The sequence below is a fragment of the Setaria italica genome, chromosome IV (assembly GCF_000263155.2).
Source record: "Setaria italica strain Yugu1 chromosome IV, Setaria_italica_v2.0, whole genome shotgun sequence".
In the NCBI taxonomy this organism is placed as follows: domain Eukaryota; kingdom Viridiplantae; phylum Streptophyta; class Magnoliopsida; order Poales; family Poaceae; genus Setaria; species Setaria italica.
This window is the reverse complement of record NC_028453.1, coordinates 8,626,093-8,636,890: the sequence shown is the minus strand read 5'-3', so window position 1 is coordinate 8,636,890 and position 10,798 is coordinate 8,626,093. Positions and strand designations below refer to the sequence as shown.

General features: G+C 53.0%; 3 protein-coding genes across 3 annotated transcripts; 1 reads left to right on the top strand and 2 right to left on the bottom strand.

The window, feature by feature from the left end:
* The first annotated feature begins 435 nt into the window (after positions 1-435).
* LOC101762443 (ATP-dependent zinc metalloprotease FTSH 6, chloroplastic) lies at positions 436-3,120 on the top strand. The gene is made up of 2 exons (XM_004964988.2): positions 436-2,262; positions 2,384-3,120. Exons 1-2 carry the CDS (start codon positions 755-757, stop codon positions 2,964-2,966), a joined length of 2,091 nt encoding a protein of 696 aa, XP_004965045.1. The 5' UTR covers positions 436-754; the 3' UTR covers positions 2,967-3,120.
* Positions 3,121-3,182: 62 nt separating this feature from the next.
* On the bottom strand, positions 3,183-4,263 carry LOC101768135 (protein RKD2). The gene is made up of 4 exons (XM_004966779.3): positions 4,241-4,263; positions 4,009-4,148; positions 3,535-3,905; positions 3,183-3,418 (listed from the first exon to the last, which is right to left on the bottom strand). Exons 1-4 carry the CDS (start codon positions 4,261-4,263, stop codon positions 3,203-3,205), a joined length of 750 nt encoding a protein of 249 aa, XP_004966836.1. The 3' UTR covers positions 3,183-3,202.
* Positions 4,264-8,423: 4,160 nt separating this feature from the next.
* LOC101762023 (pentatricopeptide repeat-containing protein At1g62260, mitochondrial) lies at positions 8,424-10,042 on the bottom strand. Its single transcript, XM_022826064.1, has 2 exons — positions 8,549-10,042; positions 8,424-8,429 (listed from the first exon to the last, which is right to left on the bottom strand). Exons 1-2 carry the CDS (start codon positions 10,040-10,042, stop codon positions 8,424-8,426), a joined length of 1,500 nt encoding a protein of 499 aa, XP_022681799.1.
* Between the last annotated feature and the right edge of the window lie 756 nt (positions 10,043-10,798).

The window sequence follows — 10,798 nt, the reverse complement described above, 5'->3', positions numbered from 1 at the left end:
GGATGGGCCGAAGCCCAGATCACATGACAAAAGAAACCACCTATTATCCACACGGAAAATCGTTTGCCGGAGGCCGTATCAACGCGGGTGGAAAAAAACGGGCACCGATCGTTTCCACCGAAGAAAAGAAAGGCTCCTGTCCACGCCAACACGGACTTCTTGTACACGTGAGCTAGCGACACCAGGGGACTGCCGGAGTGCCGGACAGGTGTCAACGCCCGGACGCTGCTACGCGTGCAGCAGCCTCCCAGGGGCAACGCTTGGGCGCGGCGAGCCCAGGTGTGCGGCCGTGCCCCGCCGCCGCGGCGCCAAAACACCGGACGCCGCTAGAGCTTACCACAGTTCGCTGGTCCTGCCCGACGAGCAACCGGCGGACGCGAGCCACGCGATGCAATTGGCTCCCCGGATTTCGCCTCGGACGACGGGGTTTATCCGTCGGCGGCTTCCAGACGCTACGCGAAAGCGGAACCGGACAAACCCCTCCACCAACTCACGAACCTACGGGAAGAAACCATCTCAGATCGCCGCCGGCCGCCAAATCCTTGTCTGCCCACGACAAGGGCGAACTCAACGCCCACTTGAACACCGTGTCCATGGCGCCGCGACCTGAAGCTATTTAAACCAGAGGGCTCGTCGCCTGTTCCCTCCAAATTCCCAAGCAAGGACTGAACACGCGACAGCACACGACACTCACACGAAGCTTGAAGTTTTGATCGAACAAGCGGCACATCAGTAGAGTAGGAGCTAGCTGCCGATGTCGCGAACGGCCATGTCGCTGACGATGACGAGCCGCCTGCCCATCTGCCGGGCGCAGGACGTGTCCAAGCAAGCGTCCCCACAGCAACAGAAGCGCGCGCCTCCCTCGGCCAAGGCCACGCCTCCTTCCACTCCGGACGCCACAGGGGGGCTCAACAGGAGACGGCTGCTCCAGTCCGCGGGGCTGGGCCTCGGGCTCGGCCTCGCCGCGGGAGACCCAGCGCGGGCGCGTGCCGAGACGGCGGCGGCAGCGCCGCCCCCCGCGCTGGCGCCCGAGGACCCGACGTCGAACCGGATGTCCTACTCGCGGTTCCTCGACTACCTCGACGCCGGCGCGGTGCGGAAGGTGGACTTCTTCGAGAACGGCACGGTGGCCGTCGTGGAGCTGGACGACCCGGCGCTGGCGTCCAGGACGCACCGCGTGCGGGTGCAGCTCCCGGGCCTGCCCCCCGAGCTTCTCCGGAAGCTCCGGGACAGGGGCGTCGACTTCGCCGCGCACCCCGTGGAGCCCAACCCGGGGCTCGTGCTCCTCGACTTCCTCCTCAACTTCGGGTTCCCGCTCCTCTTCGTCGCCACGCTGATCTGGAGGTCGGTCACCATAAACAACCCCGGCGCCGGCGGGGGGCCCAATCTGCCGTTCGGGCTTGGGAAGTCCAAGGCCAAGTTCCAGATGGAGCCCAACACGGGGATCACGTTCGACGACGTCGCCGGTGTGGACGAGGCCAAGCAGGACTTCCAGGAGATCGTGCAGTTCCTCAAGTCGCCGGAGAAGTTCGCGGCGCTCGGGGCGAGGATACCCAAGGGCGTGCTGCTGGTGGGCCCGCCGGGGACGGGGAAGACGCTGCTGGCGAAGGCCATCGCGGGGGAGGCCGGCGTGCCCTTCTTCTCGCTGTCCGGCTCCGAGTTCATCGAGATGTTCGTCGGCGTGGGCGCGTCGCGGGTGCGGGACCTCTTCAACAAGGCCAAGGAGAACGCGCCGTGCCTCGTCTTCATCGACGAGGTCGACGCCGTCGGCCGCCAGCGCGGGACGGGCATCGGCGGCGGGAACGATGAGAGGGAGCAGACGCTGAACCAGCTGCTGACGGAGATGGACGGGTTCGCCGGCGACAGCGGCGTCATCGTGATCGCCGCCACCAACCGGCCGGAGATCCTCGATGCCGCGCTGCTCCGCCCCGGCCGCTTCGACCGCCAGGTCAGCGTCGGGCTCCCCGACGTGCGCGGCCGGGAGGAGATCCTCAGGGTGCACAGCTCCAACAAGAAGCTGGACCCGGACGTGTCGCTCAGCGTGGTGGCCATGCGCACCCCCGGGTTCAGCGGCGCCGACCTCGCCAACCTCATGAACGAGGCCGCCATCCTCGCCGGCCGCCGCGGCAAGGACCGCATCACCGTCAAGGAGATCGACGACTCCATCGACCGCATCGTCGCGGGCCTCGAGGGCACCAGCATGACCGACGGCAAGAGCAAGATGCTCGTCGCCTACCACGAGATCGGCCACGCCGTTTGCGCGTAAGTATACTAAAGATTAATCTATAGTAATCGATCTTTGTCTTCGTTCCATGCTGATGTTCCATTGCCATAATCACACACCATATGCTAACCGATCGAGTTGTGCTTGCACGGATGCCAGGACGCTGACGCCGGGGCACGACGAGGTGCAGAAGGTGACGCTGATCCCGCGGGGGCAGGCGCGCGGGCTGACATGGTTCCTGCCGGGTGAGGACCCGACGCTGGTGCCCAAGCAGCAGATCTTCGCGCGCATCGTGGGCGGGCTCGGGGGGCGCGCCGCCGAGGAGGTGATCTTCGGGGAGCCCGAGGTGACGACGGGCGCGGCGGGGGACCTGCAGCAGGTGACGCAGGTGGCGCGGCAGATGGTGACCACGTTCGGGATGTCGGAGATCGGGCCGTGGGCGCTCGTCGAGCCAGCCGCGCAGAGCGGCGACGTCGTGATGCGGATGCTGGCCCGGAACTCCATGTCCGAGAAGCTCGCCGCCGACATCGATGCCGCCGTGAAGCGCATCGTCGACCAGGCGTACGAGGTCGCCAAGGAGCACGTCAGGAGGAACCGCGCGGCGATCGACCAGCTGGTGGACGTGCTCATGGAGAAGGAGACGCTCTCCGGCGACGAGTTCAGGGCCATCTTGTCCGAGCACGTGGACATCGGCAAGGAGCAGAGGGAGACGGCGGCCAGGACAGAGCTGGTCACCGCTTGAAGCTTGTAGCTTCAGAAGAGTAGTACTACTTGTAGTGTAGAAAGATAGCAATAGTAGCAATAGCATAGCGTAGTGTAAATGTGCAATGTGATGTACTTAAGACACTTGATACAATGTTAAACTCTTTTTTCATGCAACAAGAAGTTGATTCCCATGCTGTTAAGGCCTCCTCTAAAACGCAGGAATTTCATAGGAATATCATTTCGATCTCCAGACGATATATAAGCTGATTTGGATCAGTAATTGTGGGATCTTGGTGCCTCTCCAGCTTCAAGAGCCAAGAGCCGCCTCTTCTTGTAGTTGGCCTTGAAGCAGGCCTGCCGGAGCCTCTTCGTCTTCTCGTCCAGCTGAACATACGGCCTCTGCTCCAGGAGCTGCTTCTCCTGCTGCAGCATCTCCACCATCGCCCGCAGCTGCTCCTCCCCTGTCGCCTTGCCCGCCTCCTGCAGGACCTGCAACCTCAACCAGCCGATCTCTTCTTAGCTTTAAATGCCGATCGAAAATTGCAAAATTCTATCTAAAATGCTGAGCATTGCAAATTGAAATTGAGGTGAAAGACATATGGGACCTGGACATTGTTGATGAGGGACTGCAGGCTCTTCATCTTGCGGTGCGGCCACCTCGGGATGCCGAGCTCCCGGCACCGCTTCTTGAGGAGGGTCAGACCGACGTTGAGCTCCCGCGCCGCCTGCATGATCGGCATGTAGAAGTACTGCGACACGAGCTCGAACGTCAGGACCGTCTCCGCCTCTGGCCTCACGCGCTGCTGGTCTGCTCCGACGACCATGGTGCCGGAGTTGGAGGAGACTTCCTTCTCTTCGCCGTAGCAGAGCAGCGGCAACCCCTTGGTGGTGTGGCCGTCCTCTGCCTTGCTGTCAGCTTGCTCCATCTCGTCCCAATGCTTTAGCACGTCGTCGTTAAAGATGGCGTCGAGCTCATCTGCATCCCAGCGAAGGAGAAGCTCAGCGCTACGAGTCCAGAAGGCAATCTCATCTTGCATATGAATCTGAATTCCAGAATGGAAAAAGAAAAGGAAGTATACCTTGCAGAATGTTGCTCGGGGTAATGGTGGAGCAGGATGGTTGGAAGTGCAAGCTCGGGAAGGAGAGGCTGGAGAGGAGCGCGTCCTCTTCGAGCAGGTAGCTATCAGGCCAAGCACTTGTCCAGAATGGCCACAAGCTGCTGCAAAAAAAGCTACCAGAAGTACACTAAAACATTCTGTACAGCAAAGAAAAAGGATAAAAATGAGCAGTCCCAAAGAGCAGCGAGTTTACCTCTCTTCATGGTTGGCCTCCATTCTTCCGGGAGATCAGAGATGCCGGAATGGCTTGCAGGCCAGCAATATATGGAGAAGATGGAAGGCAAATGCGGCCCTTAAACCCTGAGATCATTGGGCAATTGAAACGGCCATTTAAAACCACGCAAGGAATTAAATGCTAAGGGTGGTGGATTGGGAGTTATAGAGATAATTAGTTCTTGGTAATTGCAGAGCATGCCTTTGGGGCTCGTGCATTAGAGAGCATGCATAGTGGCCAATCAAAGCCTTTTCGGATAGATTCAGTTCAAGATTTTGTTCTACACTTGCAGGGATGTGGATACGACTGGGATTTGCTAGGATTCTAAAACTTACCCTATAGATCTTCTTGAATAAAATATATAAGGGTAAGTTCACCTCTGAATGGACTAGTGCTACTCAATAAAATGTTCCTTTCTTGGATGTCCATGGCATGATTTTGGGTTTATAGATAGAATGTTCTTTATTAACTGATCGTGATAGCAATAATGATCATGCACAGGGAATTATGTATCCATTAGACCATTAATCCCTGTGCTGCATGATAGTGAGTAGTTTACTTGAGCATACATAGATCTATAATTTTATCAAACATATCGATACCAGAAAGGTAAAGACATTACATGAGAGACATGTACGGGACAAGAAGAGTGTGGAGGGATCAACAAAGCTGGTTGATTGGCTAATACTATCTTTCCATAGCAATTATGTGAAACTTCACTCGATTGGACCATCGTGTTTGGTGAAAATGTCTCAATTTTGACATTTCTCTTTCAATTTTTGCTACTAAATAAAGCACAAGAGACCAATCAATACTAATTACATGGTGAAATCAAAAGTGCACTGGGGAACAATTTAAGGAATAACATGCCATTGAATATTTCAAGAAAATTCCAAATGAACCAATGAAATTTAAGTTTGTATTTTATATCCAGACAAAATTTTTATACAGGAGTAATAAAACTTTAAGCACCTAAAAGAATAATCCAAATTTTATGAACAAAAGTTTGTTCAAGTAGAGCAAAAAATTGTACTGGAGAAACAAAATTTTAAATAGTTAGGACAAATCATCCAAACTTGAGGAACAACAGTTTCTTCAAGTAGGAACAAAAATTTGAACACCTCAAATAAATCATCCATATATAAAAAAGTTTGTTGAAATGGAACAATGCAGGAGGAATAAAATTTGAACACCTAGCACAAATCATCCATATAGATGAACAATTAAATTCTCTATGAGAACAATACATCAACAAAACAAGAATAATTCAAAATACAGTATGAAAATATATAAAAATATATTAGAAAGATAATATTGAAGTAAAATTTAAAAAATATTCCAGAGGAGCAAAAAATATATAAACTTGGTACAAATCATACAAATTTGCAAAAAAAAAACAAATGAAACATATCATATGACTCACAGAAAAAAAACATATGGAACAAATCATATGAGCCATAGAAAAATATCGCATGGAACCTATTATAGAAATTCGTGGAATAAAAAATGTCACATGAAACAAATTATATGACTCGTGAAACAAAAGAAGTATATACATTATTGGACAATACATTATGTCCTCAAGAGGCAACATATCCTTAGGTGCTGAAACACTTCTGCAGCCTTGCCCTGGCGTTAAGTTATATTCCCTTGCTAGTGATTCTACTCCTTGGTGCTTGGTCAAACTGCCTCTTCAGGCAGTAGGACAACTATTATCTCCATGGTACCTCCAACTCAAGGAAAATTCAGAAGTCTGCTTATTAAGCTAATGTGGCTGGAACACAAGATGGTGAGTGATATTCTTGAGAACTGGAGTGGATTTCGTAGTCGATGATGCTGAGGGATACTGGTCATTGGGTGGTAGCAATGGAATGATTGTATGGCTTATATACTCAGTCAAGTCAATTGATATTGCTTGTAGAGAGCTGCAGGAATTGGTGCTCAGAGAAGATCGAGGCATATCTCTGAAACTCGTGCACAACCTGGCTGGTGTTGACGAAGTGTGGAGCTACTGGATGGATTTTGGAGGATCTTAGTGCTAGATTTTGCTGTTACTCAGACACTGTGCCAATAGAAATAAGAATGTATCTCTGATTTTTTTTCCGAAAGGGGTATCTCTGAATTTTTGACAACTGAAACAGAAAATATAGAATGCTATGCTTTGCTACATTCCTCTGTTTTCAGATTCATAACAGTACTACTAGATCGGAAATAACTACAAGTATTCTGGATCCAGTCACCAATAATTTTTCATGATATGACAACAAAAGTAGCTGGCCTTTAATCCCTTAACCAGAAAAAAAACAGGTGGCAACAGGACTAGATGCATCTCACGGCCAACAGGAAGAATATTGACTACTCGAGGGCATGTTTGGTTGAGCTGTGACTTTTGGAAAAGCTGCTACAAGCTGTGAGCTGTAAAAAAGCAACTTTGGGAAAAAGCACAAGGCCGTTTGGTTGATCTGTTGTGGCTTTTGAATAAACTGTCAAGTGGACCCTACATGTCATCCACAGTCCACCCCACTCAACTCTCTTCCTCTCTCACTGACATCCTGCTTGTCAGCCCCTTCTTCTTCCTCCCACTGGCCAGTCCACCCCACGGTGGAGCTCTCGCCCACGGCGAAGCTAGCGCCCGGCTGAGCTCTCGCCCACGGATGGAGGCCACGCCGCAGCGGTGGTCGCGCCCGGCGGAGCCCGCACCCACAGCGGAGCCCACACGCGACGGAGCTTCCTCTGCTGGCTCGCGCTCGCCAGCTCCCCTTCTTCTTCCTCCCACTGGCCAGTCCACCCCACGGTGGAGCTCTCGCCCTCGGCGAAGCTAGCGTCCGGCTGAGCTCTCGCCCACAGATGGAGGCCACGCCGCAGCGGCGGTCGCGCCCGGCGGAGCCCGTGCCCACGGCGGAGCCCACACACAACGGAGCTTCCTCTGCTGGCTCGCGCTCGCTAGCTTCCTCTACTGTTGCTCGCGTTTGGGAGGGAGAGAGGCTCGTCGGATGTCCGGGAGGGATGGGGACTCGCCGGAGTGGGGAGACGGGGACTCGCCGGAGTGGGGAGTCGGGCCGCGCCACCGGGGTGGGTGTCACTCGCCCACCGCCGAAGTCGGTGAGGATGGAGGTGGCTCGACTGAAGCCGATGCTGCTCGCCGTCAAGTCTGTGGGTACGGAGATGCGAATAGAAAAAGAAGAAAAAAAGAATGAACTGGTATCTTTCATAATCAGTGGCAGGTGGGTAATTTTTTACTCCAAAAGCAGCTGAAAGCAGGAGGAAGGTGCTTTTAATTTTGTACTAAGCAAAAGCAGCTTTTGACCCAAAGCATATATAGCTTTTAGGATTTTTGGTTGGCTTTTGACTTTTGCAAAAGTAGATTGGAAAGCCCAACCAAAGGTAGCCTGAGTAAATTACAGATACAACTGTACTCAGATACAACTGACGCAAGTAGCCCAGTAGCACGATGATACAAGATGGATTCAGCTTTCACCCTGGATATGTATGAACCAAACCCCCAATTTCCTGAACCCGTGCTCCTTGCTTTGAACATGATCAGAAGAAATAAATTCCTCTGAATTCAGAGAAAGCACCCAGGCCTGAACCGGGCACGGGTAGGGCAAGGCCCAGACAAGAGCTAGGCCAAAATTAGTTAAAATTAATGACTTGTTTGCTTTATCGTGCAGTTTTTATGGAAAGGACCACCAGAGCAAAACTCCTTCCAAATACAACAATTCGCTGCACCATCTAACTCCAATCTCTACATGACCTATAAAAACATTCTAGGACTGAAAAGATCTCATGGGTAAGGGGATGTGAGGTATCCCCTGAGATGAAGACATGCACCTTGTCGTGCATATCAATCCAACTGCACCCTGGATGCTTGTGAATGCCTTGCCGTTCCATATCTTCTCGAACCACAGATGCACTTCCCCATCTCCCCTCATGGGCATGTAAGTTATGCATCAAAACATATGGAGCAGAACTCTCAGGATCAATCTCCGATAATGCCTTGGCAGCCATTTGAGCCAGCTGTTCATTTTTTTTAGCAGTGCAGGCTCCCAGGAATGCCCCCCACACAGCTCGGTCTGGAGCAATTGGCATGCTCTTTATCACCTCCAATGCATCCTCAAGCTGGCCGTGTCGTCCTATGAGATTGACAAGCGCAGCATAGTGCTCAACCCTAGCATCAAGGCAATACTCACGAACCATGGTATAAAAAACCACCCGTCCTTCAGAGACAAGGCCAGAATTTCCACATGCACTCAGGAGAGAAATAAAAGTTATGTGACTTGGCGCAACCTTGGCACCCCTCATCTCCTTGAACAGCTGCAAGGCTTCTATAGCATGACCATGATGCTCATAACCTCCTATCAGCGCATTCCAAGAAACTAAATCTTTTTGTGTATGCATCTGGCTGAAGATGGCTTTCGCATTGGTTAGTTCACCACATCTGGAGTACATTGTTATAAGTGCATTGCAGATTGCGGTATCTGGCAGAAATGACTTCTCAATGAGTTGGTGGAGCTGAGCCCCAAGGCGCAACGTAGCAAGTGATGCACATGCTGCTAGAACTGAAGACAAAGTGTGATGGTTAGGCCTCTCACCAGCTTCTAGCATCCTTTGAAATAGCTTGATTGTACCATCATAATCCTTGTTTTGCTCATAACCTGATATCATTGTATTCCACGTGATTGTGCTACGCTCTGGCATCACATCGAAGAATCCCCGAGCATGTTCCACATCCCCCTTTTGTGTAAACCCCCGCATCATCAAATTCCAGGTCACTGCATCAGGCTCTGGCACTTCCCAAAACAGCTTCTCTGCCTCCTCCATGTCCGAGGCTTGAGTGTACCCTGCAATCATTGTGTTCCATGACACCAAGTCCTTACCTGGCATCTCATCAAACAATGCCCTGGCTGAGCAAACATCTCCAGTTCTGATATAGCACATCATCATCGAGTTCCATGAAACAACATTCCTCTCAAACACCCTCCTCTTATGCCCCTTGTGCTGGCTCTGTTCTTTTGGAATCATATCAAACAACCTTCTTGCATCGGCAACCCTCCCGGCTTGTCCATAAGCAGCAATCAGGGTGCTGTAAGCATCAACAGCCTTGTCCATGTCCGTTGCCCTCAGGTGCTTTGTCAAAAGCACATCAGCCTCACGCAACCAGCCATTCCTGATAAAGCCAGAGACCATAGCAGACAGCGACGCAGAGTCCTTGACAGGCATTGCCTCAAACACGTCCAGTGCCTTCTTCGCTTGGCCAACAGCAAAGAACCCAGTGACCATTGTGTTCCAAGAAGTCGTGTTCCTCTGCGGCATATCGTTGAACAGACTCTGGGCTTCGTCCATGAGCCCGCGGCGCGCGTAGGCGCCGAGAAGTGTGTTCCACGTGACGGCGTCGCGCTGGGGCATTTCATCGAACAGGCGGCGCGCGGCCGCGAGGTGGTCCGGGTGCGGAGACCGCGCGTACGCGGCGAGGAGCGTGTTCCACGAGAAGGCGTCCAGCACTGGCATGGAGTCGAAGAAGGAGCGCGCCGCGAGTACGTCGCCGCGGCGAGAGAGCGCCGCGAGGAGCGAGTTCCAGGTGACGACGGAGCGGGCCGGGAGCGCGTCGAAGAGGCGCCGAGCGGCGGCGAAGCGGCCGCGGCGGAGGAGCGCTGCGATGGAGCGGTTGTGTTGGCGGATAAGGTCGTCGGTGGAGTCCGCAGCCGTTGATGTGGCGCCGGCGGCGGCGCGGCGGCGTGCGACGGCAGCCGGGACCGGTATGCGAGGCGGCCATCTCCGCATAGGGGACGGAGGTGGACCAGGCCGCAGTTCGGGTTGATTTGCACCGGGACGAAATAGCAGTTCGTTGCTTTGGGCTGACGGGGTGTTCATTCACGGTTTGGGCCAAACTGTTCAAAACAATCCAAACTAATTTTGAGGAAGGCTTTTACGCGTTTACAGAAATAAATAGGCGATCTTAAAATTTGTAGAAACAGACCTCTACCGTCGGATCAAACAGCGATAAACGGCTACCGCCATCTCAACCGGCGGTAAGAGAAGATACCACCGAGTGAAACAGTGGTAGCTTCACACGTCCACCACATCACCTGCCAAATCCTCTTACCGCCCTCTGATTCGGCGGGTGGCACACGGTTTTGTAGCGGCGCGTGGGACGAGGTTGTTACCGCCATTCCATCCGGTGGTATCTGGTTTCCGCTAGATCAGCGGGCGGTAACAGGCCCCGCCGATTCAAACGGCGTGAGCGGGATCGTTACCGCCGCCTGATTCGGCGGTAGCTCTCCCGCATCTTTAAAAGGTGCAGAGCGGCCGCCCGGGCGTGCATGTGCGCCTGTTTCTGCCCAAAACGGAGGAGAGAAGGGAGGGAGAAGAGGAAGAAAGGGAGGGATGAGAAGAGAAAGAAAGGGAGGGAGGGAGGGAGGAGAGAAGAGGAGGGGAGGGGAGTAGGTGGAGATTGAAGCCCGGATCTTCGCTTTGTTGAGGTATTATTACAAATCTCTTAGTTAAGCTTAACTCGTAGTTGGTAGATGTAGTAGTTGA